The sequence below is a fragment of the Macaca fascicularis genome, chromosome 14 (genome assembly GCF_037993035.2).
Source record: "Macaca fascicularis isolate 582-1 chromosome 14, T2T-MFA8v1.1".
In the NCBI taxonomy this organism is placed as follows: Eukaryota; Metazoa; Chordata; class Mammalia; order Primates; family Cercopithecidae; genus Macaca; species Macaca fascicularis.
Window position 1 is genome coordinate 84,689,764 of NC_088388.1, and position 24,649 is coordinate 84,714,412.

General features: G+C 38.5%; 2 protein-coding genes across 10 annotated transcripts; one reads left to right on the forward strand and one right to left on the reverse strand.

Moving 5' to 3' along the window:
* Positions 1-1,009: 1,009 nt before the first annotated feature.
* On the forward strand, positions 1,010-10,098 carry TMEM126A (transmembrane protein 126A). Its single transcript, XM_005579244.2, has 5 exons — positions 1,010-1,136; positions 3,436-3,528; positions 7,556-7,749; positions 9,142-9,256; positions 9,865-10,098. The coding sequence occupies exons 2-5, from the start codon at positions 3,443-3,445 to the stop codon at positions 10,055-10,057; spliced, it is 588 nt and encodes a 195-aa protein (XP_005579301.1). The 5' UTR covers positions 1,010-1,136; positions 3,436-3,442; the 3' UTR covers positions 10,058-10,098.
* Positions 10,099-13,247: 3,149 nt separating this feature from the next.
* Positions 13,248-18,670, reverse strand: CREBZF (CREB/ATF bZIP transcription factor). Of its 9 annotated transcripts, XM_074014995.1 has the most exons (6): positions 17,359-18,670; positions 17,068-17,145; positions 16,726-16,840; positions 15,935-16,003; positions 15,181-15,296; positions 13,248-14,145 (listed from the first exon to the last, which is right to left on the reverse strand). In XM_074014995.1, the coding sequence occupies exons 1-2, from the start codon at positions 18,414-18,416 to the stop codon at positions 17,130-17,132; spliced, it is 1,074 nt and encodes a 357-aa protein (XP_073871096.1). In that variant the 5' UTR covers positions 18,417-18,670; the 3' UTR covers positions 13,248-14,145; positions 15,181-15,296; positions 15,935-16,003; positions 16,726-16,840; positions 17,068-17,129. The 9 variants fall into 9 exon arrangements, with proteins under 9 accessions (XP_073871096.1, XP_015291564.1, XP_045226129.1 ...); XM_015436078.3 differs by lacking the exon at positions 16,726-16,840; XM_045370194.2 differs by lacking the exon at positions 15,181-15,296.
* Positions 18,671-24,649: the final 5,979 nt, after the last annotated feature.

Here is a 24,649-nt window from a genome sequence, read left to right on the forward strand (position 1 = left end):
CTGCAATTACAGACTTCTTGGCACTATGGAGCCTAATGGTCAAGCAACCCTGCAATGGACAGAGAGCGTAAAAATTATCTGGACAATGTAACACTTTATCACTTGTTCAAAAATTTGAGAGGATGAGAATAAGATTTCTGATATGTGTTATGATCATGTATTTATTGCTACAGTTAGTTATGTATTTTTTGGCACAGTGTTTACCTGCTAATCTTAATAGAGTTAAGATAAAATTCAATTGTAGGCATTTTTCCCTTCTATTGGGTTAACGAGTCCAAGCGAACTGAGCAAAGGTTGCAGGGAGCCCCATCACGGCTGAGCAAGGCTTGGTGAGGCATCCACTGGCTGCTGGGAGGAGAGCATTAGATGTACCTTCTAAACAGCACTGTCCAATAGATATATAATGCAAGCCACATATATAATTTTAAATTTTCTAGTATTTATACTTAAAAAGCAAGAAGAAATAAGATGACTTTCACCCAACACTGCTTCCAAATAAGCAGTATTCTGGAGCACACGAAGAATCCTCAGAAAAATAAGCTCCAGCTCTGAGGTGCTGATTATGGTAGGGCAATCAATACAGATCAAAACATGGCACAGAGAGCTTAACTTCCAAGAGAGAGTAGAAAATCGATAGAGCCAAGAAATATTTCCCCTTTGACTTATTTTTAACCTGAGTAGCTATCCTATGCCAAGAGCTGTGCAGTTTTCATTTACCCCATGCCAACAACGTAAGTAGGCTCTACTGACCAGGAAGTTAATATGCCCGAGGTATGTTTTCAGTGGAAGAGGCTGAGGGTCACCCAACTTATATCTCGAAATGCCACGATTTCTACAAGCTCTGTCCTGGAGGCAAGAGTAGGTGAAATGAGCACACTCTATGCCAGGCAAACCTCAACGCTTAGCTGCCCCGCACCTCCTAGAGCCGGAAGCTTCTCAGCCCAAAGCAGCTCCTGGACGCAACGTCCGTCCCGCAGTCCAATCAGCAGCCGCGACCCGGCGCCCGCCCAGGCCGCGTCACGAGTCAGCCAAAGATGGCTGCGCCCAGGCAATTTGAGCAAAGGTGGCAGTGACCTCCGGCGTGGCTGAGGAAGAACTGAGTAGGCACCCGCAGGCTGCTGGGAGGAGAGCATAAGGTACTGGTATTACGGGGAAGGGGGTGAAGTAAATGTCCCGGTGTCAAGAGAAGCACGGCGCAGTAACACGCTAGCTACTAGCAGCGCTGCGCGTAAATGAGAGCAAGTAGAAGTGCAGTTGGCCCTTTGGTGCTGTCTCTTCACTTTGCACTCTAGAAGGAAAGACCTTATATTTAAATTAACCCAATAGAAGGGAAAAATGCCTGAGATTGAATTTAATCCCAGGTTTACTGTCAATTTACAAGGTGACCACGGCCAAATTTAATTTTCAGAGGCCCCACTTTACCTATCTCTCAGATGGGCCCCACATTGCCTATCTCTCAGAGCTCTCCCAAGAATGACATGAGATAGGTAACACAAAAATCTTTCGAAATATTTGTAGTTTTTACAGGCGGCGTTGTCTTTGATAGGTATTTGTTATTAATATCGGAGACAAAATGCCCACAGGGGCTGCCCAGTCAGGACTTCTACTGAATTAAGGGTGACTAGACACACACAGTGTAGAAATGGGTATTTCACAGGACTTGGAACCTCACCAATATGCAAAGAAAAGTAGTGATACCATTGGGCAGAATATACTGGGGAAATCACTTCTTTTATTTCTGACATATTACACATACATTTCATATATATGTATATACTGCTCAGTACAATATATACATACTGAATTTGATTATATATATTCCACTACCCCATACACAAAATCATTCAGAGCTCCTGTACAGCAGGGATTGTGTCTTATCATTATTGTAGCCAAGGCCCTCAAAAATTTGACTACCAGAAACCTAGACCTAAATTTCTAAGGTTGCATTGTCCTTATTAGGTTAACTTCAAGTCTAGAGATATGGAATGTCAATGTACTCAACATTTCCAAATGACCTCTTATCGATATAAAACAGGTAGCAATAAATATTTAAACGAGCGCCTGTAACGTTGTAGGAAATGAGAAAATCTGGTTTCATAAAACCATGTTTTCCTTTGTTGTTATCCCTGAACTTTTTTTTTTTTTTTGAGACAGAGTCTCGCCCTCTCACCCAGGCTGGAGCGCAGTGACGAAATCTTGGCTCGCTGCAACCTCCGCTTCCAGGTTCAAGAGATTCTCCAGCCTCAGCCTCCCGAATACCTGGGATTACAGGCAGCTGCCACCGGGCCTGGCTAATTTTTGTATTTTTAGAAGAGAGGGAGTTTCACCATGTTGGCCAGGCTGGTCTTGAACTCCTGACCTCAGGTGATCCGTCTGCCTTGGCCTCCCAAGGTGCTGGGATTGCAGGCGTGAGCCACTGCGCCCAGCCTTTGTTTTTCTTAACTGTTACCCTGAAACTTGTTTAATGAGCCAAATCTTTCATTTAAAACTCATCATTCACTATTCCCTTAATTTTGACATTTTCACCCTAACTAGTACAGACACAACAAACTATTGGCATGTAGGCCATATGCGGCCTATAGCTTGCCTATGTACAGCCAACCAGCTAAGAATGATTTTTATGTTTTTATAGAGTTTTTTAAAAAACAAATATTCAACAAAAGCTGTATGTTACCTGCAAAGCCTACCATATTTACATCTGGCCCTTTAAAGTTTGCTCAGCCCTGATCTCGGGTATACCTCGAAATGAAATTGCTAGGTATGTGTGTCTTCTACCTGCTAAATAATACCAAATTCTTTCCCAAAGTGACTGTACAGTTTGGGTAAAGCTACCCCACATTCTGTACACAGAATGTAGTTTTAGCTACTCCACGTTCTTGCCAATAATTGGAATTGTCAGATTTTAATTTTAGCTAACCTATGGGTACCTATTGGTATCTCACTGTGGGTTGCTCCCCCAATTATAATGAAGGTGAGCATATTTTCATGTTTATTGGCTGTTTAACTTTTTGTGAAGTGCCTGTTCAAATATTTTGTCAGTTTTTCCATATGGCTGCTTACCTTTTTCGTGTTGATACGTAGTTCCATGTATGTTCTGGGTACTAACTACTCTTTCGTCAGTTGTATTGCATTTTCTCCCACACTAGCTTTTCTTTATGGTATATATTGATAACCGTAGGTTCTTAACCTCAGTACTGTTAGTTTTATAAGTCTTTTATGTTTAGTGCTATTTGTGAATTGTTTAGGAAATAGTTTCAAGGATTATGAAGATATTCTGTATTTCCTAAAAGCTTTATGTGTTGCTTTTCATGTTCTGGTTTCAGTTTCACTTAGATTTTTTTTTTTTTTTTTTATAACATACAGTATTAGTCTTCAGAAGGTTTTTAAAATTCTTCCTATAAATTCTTGAGAAATGATATCTTCATGTTTTTTAAGGTTCAAAATGGAAAATCATAAATCCAATAATACCAAGGAAAACATAATTGTTGATATATTCAGAAAAATTAACCAGCTTCCAGAGGCAGAAAGGTAAGAGCCCTTCTTAATTTAAAAATACCTTTTATCAGGTGGATTTTCACCATTGATTCATTATCTCAAATTTATGTAGTTTGAGTATAAACAACACGGAATGTCAGGAGGAAATTGCCCTTTTCTTGCCTGGATGAGCGTGTTTAACCATTTTGCTCAATATCACATAGCTAATTGTGGAAGTTGAGGCTGGAACTCATGTCTTTGAACATATCTAACTGTACAATGTTTTGAGTTTTTCCATTAGGCTTGGAGTATAGTAAAATGTAAACATTTACAGACCCATTTAAATAACAAAACTTTAAAATAACTTTTAAAATGTCTTTTGTTTCCAGTTCATTCTGTCGGTATGCTTACCAGTCTAAGAGTACCATAGAATACACATAGCAAGATAGAGAATGTCAGAGAAATAGGATCATGGCTAAAGATCTTTAAGATATTATTAGAGGGCCAGGCATGGTGGCTCATGCCTGTAATCCAGCACTTTGGGAGGCCAAGGTAGGTGGATCACCTGAAGTCAGGAGTTCAGACCAGCCTGGCCAACATGGTGAAACCCCGTCTCTACTAAAAGTACAAAAATTAGCTGGGCGTGGTGATGGGCACCTGTAATCCCAGCTCCTCAGGAGGCTGAGGCAGGAGAATCACTTGAACCCAGGAGGCGGAGGTCGCAGTGAGCCGAGATCACGCCGCTACACTCCAGTCTGGGCGACAAGAGCAAGACTCTGTCTCAAAAAAAAAAAAAAAAAAAATTGTTAAAGAGAAAAACCAATATAGGGAACATACTGATCTTTGCCAGGCAGCTACTGTGTACTTCCACAAAATGTCTTACACTTTGCTGACAGTCAAGAAGGTCTCTCTGAATATGAAAGGATGAAAAGCAGCCACCTGGGAAGGAGAGAGGGACAGTGTCTTAAGTAGAGGGAATGGCATATGCCTAGCCACAAGATAGCCAAGGCTTGTGGTACTTGAGTAACCATTGTTACTGAAGTACTAAGGAAGTGGGCATAAGGACCAAGAATAGTTTTGAGCAGGTGAATGATTTTAGCATTTCTAAAGAACATTCCAGCTGCTTTTTGTAAAGCAGATTCGAGGTAGGAAAGAAAGGAAATACAAAGACCAGTAGAAAAACCGGCATAGTAATCCTAGTGAGTGGAGATGGTAGGGGTGGTGACAGTTGCGATGAAAAGAGGATGGATTTAAAATACATTCTGGAAGCATAATCTTGCTATCTTCAGGAATAAAAACTGAACAAATCCCCATCTTGCTGCCACTTATCATCTTAATCAGGAAGAACCTATAAATCAAGCCCAGTAGTGTTCAGAACAAGGATCTCTGAGGGGGAAAAAAAAAAAAAAAGGCTAGTAGTAAGAACTTGGTGAGATTTTAAAAACTCTTTCACCCCCATCCCCACACTCCAACTCCACTCCCTTCTAGTTGTTTTCCTGAGGTAACAAAAACTTTTAAAGCAAAAAAGGAACTATGTCCATGTTTCCAGGCCAGCAAGATAGGGAAAGTGAGAAAGACTGACAAAAGAAGAGTCACACCTGTAATGGTGTGACACCTGCTGGCTCACACCTGTAATCCCAGCACTTTGGGAGGCGGAGGCGGGCTGATCACTTGAGGTCAGGAGAAGACTAGCCTGGCCAACATGGCAAAACCCTGTCTCTACTAAAAATACAGAAATTAGCCAGGTGTGGGGGCGCGTGCCTGTAGTCCTAGCCACTGGAGAAGCTGAGGCATGAGAATAGTTTGAACCTAGGAGGCGGATGCTGCAGTGAGCCGAGATCATGCCACGGCACTCCAGCCTGGGTGAGAGCAAGACTGTCTCAAAAAAAGAGTAGACGGTGGCAACTTTCAAGAAAAGAAAGTAGGCTGTCACTGGGTTCTTTACCAAATTAGAAAGAATATATGGAACTGCAAAGTAAAATTTAGTTTAGAGGCAATAAATGCTTGCCATCATTGGCATCTAAACTGGGCAGATGACAGTCTCCTGTTATCTTTGCCTTGTTCCTATTTTTTCTCTTCATTCCCATTTTATCTTCTAAGTTTGAATCTTCATTTCTTCTTGGACTATTAATCAGGTATTTAACAGTTACTTGGCATGTCCTCCAGTGTATGGAGCTTTCTTAATATCAAAAACTTCATTTTCTGATCTACAGAAATACTTTCACGTACATGTTTGTCGTTTGTTAAATTTGGGCTATTTCATGTCTATTTCTTGTGTTATGTCTTATCAAAAAGTCATGAGTTTTTAGTTGGTACAGGTGCTTTTTTGGAAAACTGGCAAGGGGCTGCTAGGTAACAATTTTGTATTTTTTTTTTTTTTTTTGAGACGGAATCTTGCTCTGTCACCCAGGCTGGAGTGCAGTGGCCAGATCTCAGCTCACCGCAAGCTCCGCCTCCCGGGTTCACGCCATTCTCCTGCCTCAGCCCCCGAGTAGCTGGGACTATAGGCGCCTGCCACCATGCCGGGCTAGTTTTTTGTATTTTTTAGTAGAGACGGGGTTTCACCGTGTTAGCCAGGATGGTCTCGATCTCCTCACCTCGTGATCTGCCCGTATCGGCCTCCCAAAGTGCTGGGATTACAGGCTTGAGCCACCGCGCCTGGCCTGTGCTAATTTTTAATTAAAAATTTTGACTTTAGCTATGGGAAACATCTGGTTAGGAGAGCAAAGTTTGCTATGCAGATTTCACTTGTACTACTTTTTATTTATTTGTATATGTAACATACTTGTAAACAAATGGACTTATATATAACATATGTATATATGTATTTTATATGTATTATATATATATAGGCAAATTATTTACCTGAGCATTGGGATTTAAAATGGGGATAATATACATTTCACATGATTGTTATGATGAAATAATATTTTAGAGGAAGTGTTCAAGTTTTTTATTCCCCCAACCCCCACAAAAAAAACATAGGCTTTTCACATTTACATGGTTTTTGTGGTTGGTAGGTTCTCCAGGCTGTCATCACTAATTATCATCTATGTACCCCAAGTTCCTGAACTGCCGCTGTCTTGTACTACCATGAGCATTTTCATAGACTTCTATCTCATTTACATATCTTTCTTCTCCAGTAATATTTAACTATGTTAACCTTGAAGATAGAAGATAATTTTTGTGCCTTTAGCACTGAGTCTGCTGCATACAGTGGGGTTCTCAATGATAGGCATCATGACTGCAGTGTCAGATAAGAAAAGTAATACCTTATACAATGTAGGAAGCTTAGAGTTCCTAGAAGAGCTATTTTAGATGAGTGTAAGCCATAGAAGTTAGAGGGGGTACTGTGTGGCTACTATGGCTAGTTAAGAGTAATGAAATTTTAAGATTGACTGTATTGTAGATAGCAATGCAAGCGGTAAAAAAGCTAAGTAGTAGTCTGAAAAGTTTGGAGTCAATATTTTCAATATTCAGCAATCATGTTAGGCATTACTTTTTCCCAAAACTAAAGAATGCATAGGACATAGGTTAAAAGTTCATACATAACTTTGGCTTCAAATCCAGTTCTACCACTATCTCAAAACATCAGTTTATTTCTCATCAATGGGTTATTATAAAGTACCTAGCATAGGGTGTTGCTTAAATGTTAGTACTCCCAATCCTGACACTAATGTTTCAGGGAAGAGTGAAACATATTAACTCCACATTATTGAACATCTTCTGTGTCAGGCTGAATACATCTTTGTATCCATTGTCTTCCAGTTGTTTAAAGACTAGTGTAGAAGCCTGACATGTAAATCAGTGATTATATAAGATAGTACTGTCTTGTAATGTGTTGTGCTAGAGAGGTAAGTATTATGGGAGCTCAGAGGAGAGGCACCCACTGGCTGCTGGGAGAAGAGCAAAAACCTATACATAAAGCAATTTTTAAGATTTTGGTTCTATAAGGGATAGATGTTATATCCAGTTAGTGTATTCCCAAAGTCCTATTAAGTTCTGTAACATGCGTCAGAATCGGGAAAGCTCACACACACAATAAAGCCAAAGAAAAAGTTCTTTCTTCTCACCCTTTCAGGAATCTACTTGAAAATGGATCAGTTTATGTTGGATTAAATGCTGCTTTTTGTGGCCTCATAGCAAACAGTCTTTTTCGACGCATCTTGAATGTGACAAAGGCTCGTATATCTGCTGGCTTGCCAATGGCAACGATACCTTTTCTTACAACAGACTTAACTTACAGATGTTTTGTAAGTTTTCCTTTGAATACAGGTAAATTCTACTTCACTATCACCAAAGAGTTTGCCTTAGTATATGTTATTTGCAGCTTTAGTCCATAGTTATTAATATCAGGTAGCTATATGCTGTAATGCAGTGTTTAGATAAGATGAAATCTTGCTAGCCTCTCTGTGGCAAGTAATTCATATTAGCATGGTCCACCAACCAAGATGCACATATACAGCAGTTCTAAATACTTTCCTTTTTCTTTGAGATGGAGTTTTGCTGTTGTTGCCCAGGTTGGAGTGCCTTGGCGCGATCTTGGCTCACTGCAACCTCCACCTCCCTGGGTTCAAGCGATTCTCCTGCCTCAGCCTCCTGAGTAGCTGGGATTACAGGTACCCACCACCACAGCCAGCTAATTTTTTTGTATTTTTAGTATAGACAGGGTTTCACCATGTTGGCCAGGCTGCTCTCAAACTCCTGACCTCAGGTGATCCACCCGCCTCGGCCTCTCAAAGTGCTGGGATTACAGGCGTGAGCCACTGCACCTGGCAATACTTTCCTTTTTCTAACATATCTTTCTCATTGCTCATTTAGAGTAAGAAATATTTGGAAATCCATATATATATATGGATATATATATGAAAATCATATGGAAATATATATATACAAATATATATAAATAATATGTTGGCTACCTTAGATTTTTTATTTATATTTTATAGAGAAGTTCCTTAAAGGGGGAAAATATTTTTATGAGAATATGACTCTTTATATAGTAAATCTCTTAAACCACTAAATGCATATATAACGTTTATCAAATACATGGAGAATTGATTTCCTTTTGAAAATTTACCATGTGTGCTGAATGCTTTGAGTATAGTTAATCATAAAAAATCTTTTGATTAATGATTTCAAATAAAGATATTACCATGGGTGCTAGGGAAGCCAGTCCATCTAAATTTTATTTTCTGTTAAGTGCTGCTCCAAATTTGTTTAAATTGGACGAGTATTTTAATTCCCATGACCAGTGGAAACAATTTCTATGATCAAGGGAGATCACAGAAATTGTTTGAACTATTTGAATTGAATTGAACAGACTGAATTGCCCATTGAATTGAACAGACTGAGTGAAAATATTAGCCCGGGTCTGTTGATAAAAAACAAGTGCAGAAAGCTAGCAGCAGCCCAAACCATGAGCTTATTGTATCTACGTTCAGAACAAATTAGAGAATTTTTTTTCCCAAAATAGTTTTATCAATCATTCCTAGCTATTTTAAGTTACTCATAGATGGAATTATACCTTTTATCATGCTTTGTAGAATTACATTTGATATATTGCCTGAAAAATATCTGTGATACACAAAAGAGGATCTTACATTCTTTAAATTATGTTTGCTTGATTATCATAACCTTCATGTCCAGAACTAATTTATTTCCTAGGTGATTTGGCTTGTGAAACCTGTACCGTAACACGGAGTGGACTGATAGGTCTTGTTGTTGGTGGTCTGTACCCTGTTTTCTTGGCTATACCTGTAAATGGTAGCCTAGCAGCCAGGTAGGAAATGAAAAACTTTTTATAATATATGATTACCTATAAAACTCACAACTTAAAGCAGCAAATATATTTTGTTTTTAAGTCATTTAGACCAAAGGCAATGTTACCCTCTTGTTTAGAAGTTAGCAAGACCTGTTTCTTCTTACAATCAAATGCTACTTATCAAGAATTTCAAACAGTTCTACTTGGTATATAGTTCAGGCTATTAACGTTAATTTGTGTACTGAATACTAAACTAACTACAAAGCTGCAAAGAGTATTATGCATGAAACTTCTGTCATATAAATAATTATCTTGGATGAGTTTGAACACTTGCACTAAAGGAAAATTCCATCAGAAAATGTGTAGCTATTATATTAGCCTTCTATTCTAAAATAATTCTGGCTATTCTCTGTTGAACTCTTGGATCAGCAATCTATGCTATAGCCTTGAAGCAAACTGGATAAAGAAACAAAATAAAACAGTTTTTAGGATTAACAGACACTGAAGACCTTTACCTTAATCTTTAGTTTCATCTTAAGACTTCTAGGACTAATATATATCATAGATAGGTTTGCCACTTGATACAACAATCTTTTCTATTGAACTATCTCAATGTTTTCTTACAGGTATCAATCAGCTCTGTTACCACACAAAGGGAACATCTTAAATTACTGGATTAGAACTTCTAAGCCTGTCTTTAGAATGATGTTATTTCCTATTATGCTCCAGACAATGTTTTCAGCATACCTTGGGTCTAAACAATATAAACTACTTATAAAGGCCCTTCAGTTATCTGAACCTGGCCAAGAAATTCACTGATTTTAAACAAATATGTAAACAAAAATAAAATGGTAAAAACAGTTTATGTCTAATGTTATGCATAAACATAGACTTGTAATTTATCACATGAGGATAATTCTGGGACCTACAACAAAAGGCTGAATCTAAGTAAAAGCTACCCAGTTAAACAAGTTTAACTTCACTAGTTTGCCCAGTATTGTCTCTTCTACCTTGCTTGCTCTACTCTTTTACCTTAGGTATCGAGTTTGGTCTGTAGTACACAAGAGGAAAAAGTTACTATATAGTATTTTACACGGAAGACTTCATAATGCCAAACGGGAATAAAAAATGAAAATATATATATCCATACACTATACCAAATGTTACTTATAATTCACTTTCTCAATTCAAATTATTAATCCATAGATTCTTAGAACTGATTTAACAACCTTCCTTAAATCAGCCATCTTCTTGAGTCATTCAGGCTCAGCTTCAGCTATTATGATATAGATCTACCTACTTCAAGTCACCTTATTTGGAAAGCTGTATTTTTAGTTTAGGTAGTCTTTCACGCTTCCATTTATTGTAGGATATTTAGAATCACAAAATCAACTAATCTCTCTGACCCTCAGTGAAATATCCTAGTTGATTGATTTCCTAAGATCATTTAAATTTTTGATGTGCTTTCTTCTGTTGTCCTAACATTTCTCATCCTAGTTCTCTAAACCATTTTCTTTTGTGACAGCAACTGAATCAGCATTGTCCAACAGAGCTTTCTGTGATGATGGAAATATTTTATATCTGCACTGTCAATATGTTAACCATTAGCCTATGTAGCTGCTGGGCACCTGAAATGTGGCTAGTGCAACTGAGTAACTGAATTTTTAATTTTAATGCATTTAAAATGTTTAGCCGTGTGACTAATGGTTACAGTATTGGACAGCGTAGATCTAAACCAACACTTTCTTATGAAGCAAGCCAATCATCACAGAAAAGTACCAAACAAAATTTTAAGTGGCATCCAAGATTATTCATGAATCTCTTAACTATTACTTCCAAATAGTGACATATGTGTTAAGTAATCTTATGCTGCTTAAAATTATATATAATAATTTAGAAAAGGCATCTTTGTGAGTGAAACTGGCCTTTAACGTCTGTTTAAAGAAAAATATAAGCAGTGCTGCCAAAGATGAAAAGCTTATGTGAAATTAACAAAATACAATCTCAATTTTTCAGAAACCAAAGATGATTTGTTCTTTCATCAGGCACATAAAATGTATTATCTACCAAACTTATATAGAAAATGATCCCAGTTATGAGGCAAAAGAATCTGTATGCACAAGAGACTGAAAGGAAGGAAGCATGCCAAAATGTTTACTGTGGATATTCTACGGCTTATAGTTATAAGGGTGATTTTTCTTTTCTTCTTGATTCCTTTCAGGATATTCCAAGTTTTCTATAAATAATTTTACTGTTACAACTAGGGAAAAAAAGAAAGATATATATAATGTTTAAAGGGCAAAACAATACAGCTGTTTATTTTAAGATGAAAAGCTCTGACCCCAAATCATCCATTTTACCTACATTCTGTCACTTTTACTAAAAGCAGAGTTCTACTCATCACAGTGAAAAAACAATGAATTAAAAGTAATTTCTGATGTTAACCCAAGTACCCAGTTAGACTCCTTAAGAATATAGAATTGTGTAATCAACTTAGATAATTCAAAGTCCAGTGATATAACTAAGTTCTTTGACAACTGAGCACACGTTGTTTCCTTACTTATCTTTAAACATTCCTAGTCCAATTACTCCCTAGCATAATACCATGTATAAATGGGGATGAGTTTACAATGGTTTCTGTAACCAAAAAGTATTTCTATTCTGTCCTCTGCCACATATTTTTAAATTATCTTTTCCATTAGCAGAAATGGGCAACATAAACAATAAAGCATGTTAAGTCTGTTGCTACAAATTTACCTTGCGAAAATTTTTGTTCAGAGAGCAGATATCTGCATTATTTAAGGACATTTAGTCATTTGTAGCTAACACCTGAAGTAAACTACCCTAAGTCAATTTTTAATATTTCAGTCTAGACACAGTAGACAAACTATTTAAATATTTTATAATTTACTGTGTGTAGTTATTTGGCTTTAAAGAAAAAAAAGAGGGCTCACATTCTATTTAAATTAAGACATTAATATATTTTATAAAGCCCAAACCATAGTACACTAAGAGCCAGAGGGGTCTAGGAAATTGATCTCAGTGGGTATACAGCAAAGACAAAATCTGGAGGCAGACGCTAAAGGAAGTTGAGATAAATAAAATTCAAATCAGTATATTAACAGAACTACACAAATGTTTACAACACAGTAACTACACTTTTCAATTAGTTCATTGTGAAAACTGAGCAAAATATTCAACAATTTTGGGTCAACAAAAAGTATGGAGTATTTTAAGACAATAAAGAGTGACTGGTGTTGAGAGTACTGAGGCTACACATAAAGGTACTGAAATTCAAATCTGAAAAATACTGTGCTGGCCAAACATAACACTACAAATTTCTAAGGGAAGAATTCCCGTTTTGGTCCCTAGATTAGATGGTAAGTAAATTAAAAAAACAGCTCAGAAAAGCAGCAAAAATATTAACATTTACTAGAGTCTCAAAACTTTGTATTGGCTGTGAGTCTGGGGGAAAAAACACTTATAAATGTCATACTACCAATTAAACTTTCAAGAGTCATCAGAGTATTTAGCTTTAAAATTTTACTAAATCAGAGAGACCTTAAACTACACATTCAGAATGCTGAACTAGGTAATCACATATTAAAAAGATAATGACTCATTATTAGTAAATTACCCAGTCTGTTCTATCAAAGTAGTAGTTAAGGTCACCAAATCATGTTGGTGCCTTTGGTTCTGGAATTATAACTAGCTGTACTGTAGGAGCATCAGCACTTAAGTTTTATGCCAGTGGGAATACTCTTGGCTGCCTGGCTTCACAGGCACTGAATACACTTAAAATTATAAGAAACTGACTGGATTTAGTAAGTTCTGAATAATACAATAACCAACTGTATATTTATTATGAAGTTAAGAGCCAATCTCCTACCCAAACCCTCTTCTATCAGCTGCACATTTCCCAAATGAGTAAGATAAAATGACTCAATCTAAACCAGGTGAAGGAATGTATTAACATAATCCAACAAAAATGAAATAAAACAATCCAGAGTTTTGAGTGTTTTTTTCACACTTGTAATAAACTGAAAAAATATTTCAATTAAGTAAAACAACGATATGCCACAAAAAGCCACTCCCATCATCCAGAATACTAAAGCCCTTATACAACACTAGATAAATTTTTATATAAAACAGTAGAAACTAGCATACCATTAATTAGAAACCTCAAAATATTCAAAAGACAGTATCAAGTACTCAAGAGAAAGCTCAAGAAGCCAAAACCTCAGAATCCATACATCCTGGTTGTTACCCTAAATTTTAATTAACTACCCACACATTTAATCATAATCAACTTTTTCAGAGATATACAAATCAATGCATCTATTTAAAAGGACTACTCTTTATCGTTAAGAACTTTACATTAACTTTTATATTCTACTCAGCAGGGTGTCTGTCTGTACTCCAAATTACCTCTCATGTTCCAGGAAATAAATACAAACTCATATGCCTTGTGATCACTGATGGCCTGCTTATGTAATTCTAGTCCACTAAATGTTAATTCCATAGAATATGCTCTTGATTATTTAAAAACTCTAATTAATTTCTTGATGAAATACTGTAATTCTCCAACAGTTACAATTTTGTAAAGATATGCAATAACTGAGTATCACTCCCATGAAAGACAAAAAAAGTGTAATTTTGTTCCAAGATTAACTTAGTCTCATGTATCTCTATTAAGTCTTTCAAGGATTCCAGAGAATCTTTTCATATCTCCATTTCTGGAAAGTGAAATCAGTATAGAAGTAATTTGGGAACTTGAAAATGGCATTCGTTTTTTTCAGCAGATGCCAAATTTTTGACCGACATGGCTCTCACAATTACTTTGTTACCATCAGTCCAGTCAGTTAACAGGTTGTAGGAAAAGATTCGTTTTTGCAGACACTGCTAAGCTGTTTAAAGAGAAGAGAGAGAGATTAATTTAGTGATTATAAAATGCACAAATACTTAAAATATTTTGAACACTTTTTGTTGGATTATATCAGGTGTGACTACATTTTAACGAAAGTGGACTTTTTAAGATAAGTCTGGTCAAGGAAGTGCAGAAACAGTAAGTCAATATGATAGAAATAGGTCAAAATATGATGTGTTAGTTCAATTAATGTATGAACTCCTGCCACCATCGAAGACAAATATTAAAAAGCTATGTCTTTAGTCTAGTTCTGTATTTTACCATAGAGGCACATTTAGAAGAAAAACAAAAGGGTCACCCAAATACTAAATTGTTTTCAACCATTATAGTAAATAGAGCCAAACCTAGAAATTTCAAAAACAATCCATTTTATATGCCATAAATCTCCTTTATCCATGTGCTAATCATCCAGAACACAATTTTCTAAAAATAGTAAGACAACAGTTTCACATTAATCATAACTTTTTTAATTAACAAGTAGTGAGTCGGACACTTTAAGATATTGTTTACTACATACTGAAATAAACAGATCTGTTTAAATTCAGAAACCCAAACATTTACAGTAAAATGTGCTTACACATAAATATGACCAAATTTATTTAAAGCCCCTATTAGATAGATCCTAAATACATGCAATTACCATGTAAAAACCAGACCATGAAGTTGATGTAAAAAATGACAAAATCACTAAGTCACCAAAACTAGAAAAAAAAATGAAATGGAAACTGAGGAAAGACAGTTAATAAAACATAAGGAACCTAACAAAGCAGCTTTAAAAATAGGCCATACTAATCTTTCCATTTTCAAAAGTTCTTTATCAAGTAATTCCAAAAACTGCCATTTATAAAATGACATTCTAAAAATCTACACTTGGAATTTCAAAGCATCTCAATTCAGAAAGCTTTGACTGCTGTTTTCTCCCCAGCCCACAACTTCAAATAATGCAGGAAAAGTATTGACGTAAGGAAGAAAATATTCCAAGAGAATGTTATAGTTTTTAGAAAAATGAACTTACTGCTTTCCAGAACCTTTTAAGACCCACAGTCAGCATTAACAACAATCATTTTTCCTATTTTCATCCATTATTTTCCAATGTCATGTTAGAGATGAATAAATTCTTTGAGCCCATAACTAAAAGATCAACAAACCTGGTTTTATTATGACACCATATTTTTGTCATTGGTACTGCACAAAATTATATACAAAGAAATATATACAAAAATGTTCAAGTATTAGTTAAATTTCAATTCAAGGCTTCTGTTTCAAAAAAGCTACATTTAACATATTTCATAAAGATAGCACAAGTTAGTCATTTCAAATAATCTTTCCAACTACTTTTGGTTTATATATATGTATATATATATATATATAAAATTCAGTAGGCACTAAAAACCCATGCAGCTGCATTGTGAGGGGCTTGCTCCTGCCCTTAGGTATAAGCAGGTTCATCACTCCAAGTTGTGAGTTTGGCTACTACCCATCATGCTCAAGTGCAGTAGTAGATGATTTTACAAAATATGCTGTGATGCACTGGAAACCAAAGACCAATTCAGGTCTCAAATCGTATTATCTAGCAACAAAACATTTACAGTTGTGCAAGAACAAGGATTCCATTTTCATAACCAAATAACAACAAAATAAAACATTTTATGTGTAAGATAACTTACATCTTTGGACTGCTGGAAAATACTTTTTAATTATGAACATTTTAAAAATAAAAAACAGCAGAAGCCCTGATATTACCTCTTTTTCCTCATTTCTTATACTACCTTTTAAAATAAAGCAGGAAATGTGGCCAGCAGCTGGTCCCGTCTCTTCTGCCCCAACAGCTGTATCCACTTTAGCACAAAGAAAAACAAGGATGCTAAATACGTATATACTTTATCAAGCAGTGATGTTTCACAAAGAATTTCTTAATGCCTCTTACACTGAAGGACACCATAACTCAATTTATACAAATGGTTAATAGATTCAAGGGAAGAATAAATCCCACCTTTGGGAAAATAGTGCCAATCGTGTTATTTAAGTGGCCAGAAGCACTCAATTTAAAAAATTATTCTAAAATAAGACAAATACTTTTGAAATACAGAGAATAAGATTCTTTGTGAAGCCTCACTTTACACGTTTTCATTCACATTTCACAACCTTCAATATCTAATCATACATATATAAATTTAACCTAAAATTTTAATACAACAAAAATAAAGATGTTCAACAATTTATTCATACTCAGTGATAGGGTAATCACTGCTGGTCCTCAAAGAAATATTAACCATTCTTATTCTCGAAGTAACTAAAACACAGAAGTCTGATATGCATGTTAATTTCCAACTTCTCTAATGGTGAGATACTAAAATCTGTTACTCCGTATAGACTGTTTCTATATCTCCTACTGAAAACTAAAAGGCATTGATATTTCAGAGGTACCTGTCACCTCCAGCAAAATAACTATCACATTTGTGCATGCCCCAAATACTTATTGTCAACCTCTGAAAAGTTGCCCTAAAATCGGAATTCCAATTTGCACCTTGTACAACTCGGAACTTCCATTCAACTTCACCTGTTTCACTGTCTCCAAACTGTATCTCTATAAGCAGGTTTCAGTGTACAGTTGGAACCGATGTCATCCAAGGCCATGTCCACACTGGGGACAGAAGAGCTAGGTACACGCAAGTCTGAATAAGGGGACACATTAATAGCTATTTCAACCAGAAGAGGCATCTTAAATACATTCTTGACCAGCACAAGTCTGTTTCCAGGGTGGACAGGGCCCAAATTAGATTTCCCTCCCACCTTCCAAAACAGGAAAAAAAAAAACCACACACACACAGACTGAGATGTTGCCCATTAAAGTAGACTAAGCAGCAGAGCATGAGCGTTACGGGAAGAGATGGATCCTTACCAGGTTGTGAGGCGGGAACGACTGTTCTGTAACCCCTACAACGGAGCCTGGCAGGAAGGAAATCACCTAAAAAAGAAACTGTCAGAGAGATTTAATAGTCACATGTTATCATTAGGAGTTGGTTACTGTGTCACATTCATGCTTTTAGCTAAACACTTTAAGATTCAATATTACTTTTTTTCTCTCCTCTGAAATGTGTCCGGTGAAGATGTCCCACTAAGGTAAGTTTGACATGGTGTAAGGGAGTTGAAAGGGGTAAACGCGGATAAAGAGCAGATTACTTGACCCTACATTTTAAGAGAAGACGACGCCTTCCGGGCGCACGCCGAGCAGAACTCCACCGACACCTTATCCTTGTCCACATGGAGACAGACTCCTCCCGCCGAGTCGTCCTCTTCCAGCAGGTCCTGCTTCTGCTTTCCCACCGGCAGAGCGTAGTCGTGGTCACCGGCGGGCGAGTCTCTGAAGAGCGAGGTGGTCAGCCGCAGTCCCACGCCGCTCAGCCGGCTCAGCAAGCGAGCCAGTCCAGTCTCGTTGGCTAAGACTGCCCGTAGGTAGCGACTCTCCTCCTGCAGTGCCTGTACGCGTTTGCCCAGCTCCCGATTCTCGGCCCGCAGTTCCTGGTTCTCGGCTGCCAGACCCCGTACTCGACTCTCCAGCCCCATCACGTACTCCTTCTTCTTCAGCCGATTAAGGCGGGCAGCGGCCGCCGCCGCCTTCCGGGGACTCTTTGTCGCCGCCTGGTTGTTGTCGTTACCGCTGCCGCCACCGCCGCCTCCTGGAGACTTTTTCCGCCTCTTTTCGGCGCTGCCACTGTCACTGCTGCTGCTGCAGCCTCCGATACCGTTTAACAGCCTCTGCAGCAGGTCAGAGAAGCGCTGCATTTCAGCAGCCGCGGCCTCATCGTCATCCTCCCCTCTCCACAGGCCGCCGCTATCCGAGCCTCCGCCAGACGAGGAGAGAGGCCCCGGCGAGCTAAGCCCGGGGTCCAAGTGCCAGTCCGGTTGCCGGGGGTCCAGGAGATCCGCCAGTTCCAGCCCAGACAGAAAGTCCATATCCTCCGTTTCTTCTCCGGGGAGGCTGGCGATCGCTTCCTCCTCCATCTCCTCGGGCGAGGGCGCGCGCACGGCCACCCTGCCGCGGCTCCCCCTCCCGGCTTCCAACTCCCCTTCGTCGCCAAGCTGCTGCTTGCGGCCGGGAGATCCGGCCGCTGCTGTCTCCTCCTCCCCCGCTGCCGCCCGGGTGAGGTCCGAGGGCAGCGAGCAGGTTGCAGCCGGGGCTGGGCTCTCACTGCGGGTTGGGGAGTTGCTGCCCGAGGCTGCCAGCAGCTTGGTCAGGCTATGCCTCATGAGGGCCGGCGGCGGGCCGCGGTAGGCCCTGGCCGCTAAGAGTGGGCCTCACGGGCCCCAAGGATCCCGCGCCCCAGGGCGGGTAGCCCCCGGCACTGGCCGAAACGAAATGCAGGGAAAGGTCCGAGTAGCCTCCCGCCTCAGTTGGCTAGTCGACCCCCCGCGCAAGGGCGCAGGAAGGGTCGGGAGAAAGAAGCGGTGAGGCCCACTGATGACTCGACCGCACCACCCAGACAACGGCCTGGCCGGAAGTCAGTGGTTTTCGCCCCAGCCCCGCCCACCGCGTTTCGCGCGCCACCAGGCCGTAATATCGCGAGGTTTTAGGGTGCTTTGGAGTGGGAATAATTCCAGCTTTCTAGTGACATCATAATAACTGCAGCAAAAATAACAACAGACTCTAGATTTATCCACCCTAATTCAATAATACCGCCCAATACCCAGACTCAACAGTTCAACACATTGTTTTGCCATATTTGCTTTATCTTTACATAAATGCTTGTAAATTTTTTTTGCTGAATCATCCTAAAGTTGCAGGTAAGACACCACACCCCTGCGTACTTCAGTGTGCATCTCTAAAACTAAGGACTTTTTTTCATAATCATAATACTATTACCAAGTCTTCAGAAAATTAACAATCGTTTACTAATACTATTTAATACCTGGGCCATACTAGATGTCCTCAGTTGGATAATGGATATGCTAATTACCCTAACCTGATCACTACATTCCATATGTATGGAAACATCACTATGTACCCCATGAATGTGACAGTTATTATTTGTCAATTAAAAAAAAAAAAAAGGAATGTAGAATACAACGTTCCTTACAAAAATTGTCTTCGGTTGTTCATGCCATTTTTTACAAGTAGGTATTTTCACTTGAGCCAAGATCCAATCAGTACTGACTTACTGCATTTGGGTAACGAACAAAAACTCTGACAAATAGAGCCAGAAAAGGCTATGAAGAGAGGGTACTCATACTTGTATGCCTGAAAACAAAGACTGCAAAACTACAACGTTGCACAAAAACCATCACGACCTTATACAAAACCTCTGCAAGGATGTCTGCCCAGAAGCTGCCTGTCCAACCTTGAACTGACGTCACCCTTGTTATTGACCTTTGTAGTCAAGATAATTATTTCAAAACAATGTGTAACCATCCTCATTTTTTTTCCTTTAAAACCCTTTGTCTTCCTTCGTCTTCCTGCATACACACATAGTTTACTATGGCATGCGTTTTCCCATTGAAATGCTCTATTTTCAATGCACATCTTTTATTTTAGAGACCTTTTCTGTTTGTTATTTAGGTTCACATCCCACAAGGGATTTGAGATTTGAAGCAGTTTACAAATACAGATATTTAGGTTCATATCCCACAAGAGATCTGAGATTTGAAGCAGTTTACAAGTACATTAGAATATAGTAAAACAAAACATTTTGAATTTTTAAAAAGCAAGGCCAAAAAAAAGATGAACTAGGAAGAGAAGGAGTTCTGAAAGGGGAAACGGTTAATATTGGAATTGGATGGATGCAATATCTTACTCAGTTGTTTGAGTTGGGCTAAAATTGTTTCCTGACAGCCCAAACAAAAAAAGAGAAATGAATTTTCCTTTGTTCATAAGTAAAGTATATATGAATTCTTTAACCACTTTTCTAGTTCTTAAATCTTAAAGAAACTTCTCTATAGGATACTGAATAATGTAGCAGATATCCTCTAGGATAGCTGCTTCTATACAGTATTTCTTAAGAGAGACAGAAAGCAAGTTCCAGGAAAGTTGAACACTGACAGGTCCTAAATATTGAGAAACGTGCTTGGTACACTGCACAGGCTTCAACAAATATTTATTGAGTGAGTGAACAAAGTCTACAGTTTTGACTGAAGGCATAACACTAAAGCTCAACTGAATGAAAACAATTATTTCAAGGTGTGAAAAAAGTATGACCTGTGGTATCTAGAAGAATAAATAAAAGGACTCCTTGTCCTGCTTAACATTCCATTAGGAAAGATTTTGCTAAAGAACAACAGCACACAGTTCAAGGTGATATATGTATACTCTGGCCTCCCTTGAGTACAGGTGTTTTGTATGGCTGGTAATCCCATTCAACTGCATTTTCCCCTTAGGCAAAATTCAATATTATTGATTGATTTATTATATTTTTTAAACTACAAAATTTTGTTTTAAATACACATGATTTGGCCAGGTGTGGTGGCTCACGCCTGTAATCCCAGCACTTTGGGAGGCCGAGGCAGGAGGATTGCCTGAGCCCAGGAGTTTGAGATCAGCCTCGGCAACATAGAGAGACACCAACCCCCCCACCACCAACCCCCACCCACCACCTTGCCTGGCTAATTTTTTGTACTTTTAGTAGAGATGGGGTTTCACCATGTTGGCAAGGCTGGTCTTGAACTCCTGGCCTCAGGTGATCTGCCCACCTCAGGTGATCCACCTGCCTCAGCCTCCCAAAGTGCTGGGATTGTGGGTGTGAGCCACCGCAACCTCCCAAATTTGCTTTTCCTTGATTATTGGAAGGTTGAATGTTTGTCACATGACCAACTGACTTCTAATGTGAATAGGATTTTCACTTCCCTAACCCATTTATTTATCTTTGAAGTAGGGGAAAACGTTCTTCAGGGAAGATGTTTGTCTTTTTTCTTCTTGATTTATGTGACCTCTTTACATTATAAGGAAAACATCCCTTTGCCTCTTATATTTTCCAACTTTTTAAAAAAATAATTTTACGATTTACTAGGGGTGGAGTTGTAAAGTTCTTTCTTAGGCTGTAATTTTTAAATAGTCAATTTATCAAAGACCAGGCTCAGTGGCTCACACCTGTAATCCCAGCACTTTGGGAGGCCGAGGCAGGCGGAACACTTAAGGCCAGGAGTTCGAGACCAGCCTGGCCAACATGGTGAAACCTCATCTCTATTAAAAATACAAAAAATTAGAAAGAAATTTAGCCAGGTGTGGTGGCACATGCATGTAATCCCAGCTACTTGGGAGGCTGAGGCCCAAGAATCACTTGAACCTTGGAGGCGGAGGTTGCAGTAAGCCAAGATTGTGCCACTGCACTTCATCCAGCCTGGGCGACAGAGTAAGACTATGTCTTAGAAGAAAAAAAGAAAATCCACTTATCAATTCATTGAATAATCCATACTTGTCCCACTAACTTCCCAACATGTGTGCCATATATTAAATTCTTACATACACTTGGATCTATTTCTGGTCTTTATCTATTTTATTGATCAGTTCTGCAATTCCAGAAGCAAAATCACTCCACTTTTTTTTTTTTTTTTTTTTTTTTTTTGAGACGGAGTCTCGCTCTGTCGCCCAGGCTGAAGTGCAGTGGCCGGATCTCAGCTCACTGCAAGCTCCGCCTCCCGGGTTCACGCCATTCTCTTGCCTCAGCCTCCCGAGTAGCTGGGACTACAGGCGCCCGCCACCGCGCCCGGCTAGTTTTTTTTTTTTTTTGTATTTTTAGTAGAGACGGGGTTTCACCGTGTTAGCCAGGATGGTCTCCATCTCCTGACCTCGTGATCCACCCTTCTCGGCCTCCCAAAGTGCTGGGATTACAGGCTTGAGCCACCGCGCCCGGCCGTCACTCCACTTTTTATTGGAGTTTATATTACATTTTCATATCTCATATGGCAAGTCCCTCTTTGTCATTTTTATTTTCTCAGAATTTTCTAGCTATACTTAAGTATTTATTTCTCCACATAACTTTAGAAGACTTTCCAAGTTCAAAAAAGCTAGAATTTTTATGGAAATTGCATTAAATGTATTCATTTCTTTTATCTAGTTTTTATGCAAACTTTACCTAGTTTTTATGCAAACTTTGCATAAAATAGATTATTTCTTCCGTTCTATTTCTAAATGGTTATTGTTACTATGTAGGAGAGCTATTTATCTTTTTTGTTAAATTTTTAACTGACTAGTGCACCAAACTTTCTTGTTTTAATTTTCAGCTTATCAATTTTTAATAATTACATAACCTTATATATAACTATTTTGCTTCCTTCTTTGCAATATTTATTATTATCTTGACTGATAATATAATAGCACTTTCAGATTCATGTCTAATAATAGTGTTTATAGCAAACTTCCTTGTCTTATTCCTGACTTTAACAGAAATGCCTTTACTATCTAGCTATTGACTTGAGATTAGTATTTTTATTAGATTAAGAAACATGCTCCTATTTGTATTTTACATGGAGATTTTAACAACATGAATGGCTGTTTTATTAAATGACTTGCAGCATGTGTCAGGATTCAACTATACTCCAAATCTTTGGAGGGAAGGAGGTATAAAGCCATGTAAAAACTGTGTAAGGTTCACTAGCTTAAGATAATTGTGAGAGAAGCCTAAACTTTATAACTCTGTGTATTGGGTTTTGTATATTGGGGAGGCAGTTTGAAAAACATCTGTTCAGCTTCTCGTAGCTAAATAAAGGTTTTGCAAAACTTGACCCATCTCACGTACCTACATTATTCTGCATCTGTCTAGAATTGCAAGATCAAAGCAAGAAAATAATTTATTCAGTCATTCTACACACACACACACACACACGGTCTACTTTGAGCTAGATCCTGTTATAAGCATTGTGGGTATAATGATGGGCAAGGTCGATAAAGTTCTCATGGAGCCGACTTTGTAATGAGAGAAGACAGAAAATAAATAGGAAAGTTTTATAAAAATGCTATACAGAGATTTTTTTAAAGGGTCACCCAATTGAAAATAAATCTATAATTATTTTAGATTGGATAGCCAATGGACAATTCTCTGAGGAAATAAAATTTCAGCTGAAACCTCAATAGTGTGTTAAGAAATAAAGACAAAAAGGTTGGAGCAGAGTGGGTAAGAAGAGACATCATAGGACATGTGTTTTTATACACACTATTTACAACTGAATTAATTAAACGTTTTTTGTTTGTTTGTTTTGAGACAGAGTCTCACTCTGTTGCCCAGGCTAGAGTACAGTGGCATGATCTCAGCTCACTGCAACCTCTGCCTCCTGGGTTCAAGCGATTCTCCTGCCTCAGCCTTCCAAGTGGCTGGGATTACAGGTGCTTGCCACCATGCCTGGCTAATTTTTGTATTTTTTAGTAGAGACAGGGTTTCACCATGTTGGCCAGGCTGGTCTTGAACTCCTGACCTCATGATCTGCCCATCTCAGCCTCCCAAAGTGCTGGGATTACAGGTGTGAACCACCATGCCCGGCCTAATTACATGTTTGTAAATACACAAGCATTTCATTGGAATTTGAAAGAAGAAAAATCCTGAAAGTTTCTAGCAAGCATGTAATACAAAATGAAAATTAATTTAAGACATGTAGGGCCACTGATACTTTGTTTCGCATTCTTTATTTCCTCTTAACATTTTAATCCCCCACAATAAGATCCCAAGGTTTTTTGTTTGTTTGTTTGTTTGTTTTTTGAGACGGAGTCTCACTCTATCACCCAGGCTAGAGTACAGTGGCGCGATCTCTGCTAACTGCAAACTCTGCCTCCCGGGTTCACGCCATTCTTCTGCCTCTGCCTACTGAGTGGCTGGGACTACAGGTACCCGCCACCACACCCAGCTAATTTTTTGTATATTTAGTAGAGATGGGGTTTCCCTGTGTTAGCCAGGATGGTCTTGACCTCCTGACCTCGTGATCCACCTGCCTCAGCCTCCCAAAGTGCTGGATTACAGGCGTGAGCCACTGCACCAGGCCTCTCAAGTTCTTTAACCATAGATTTTCCAAACATAGGAAAAGAATGTCAACTCATCCCCTGAGACATGCATACATAAATTTTTCAGCTGGAGCACCAGAATACAATGTAGCATCAATATCTAGATAGATTAGAAGAAGAGATTGTCAGCTAAGAGTGAAGAGGAGGATAGGAGTTGATATAGATTAGATTATGTCCCTCAAAAATGACATGTCGAAGTCCTAATCCCTAGTACCTTAGAACGTGACCTTATTTGGCAATAGGATTTTTACAGAGATAATAAAGCTAAAATTAGCTTATTAGGGTGGGTTCTAATTCAGCATGATTTTTGCCCTTATAAAAAGAAAACATTTGTACATAGAGACAAACACAAAGGGAAGACAATGGAAAGACACATAGGTAGAGGATAAGCATGTGTATTAATCCATTCTCACACTGCTGCAAAGAACTGCCCAAAACTGGGTAATTTATAAAGAAAAAGAGGTTTAATGGACTCACAGTTCCACATGGCTAAGGAGGCCTC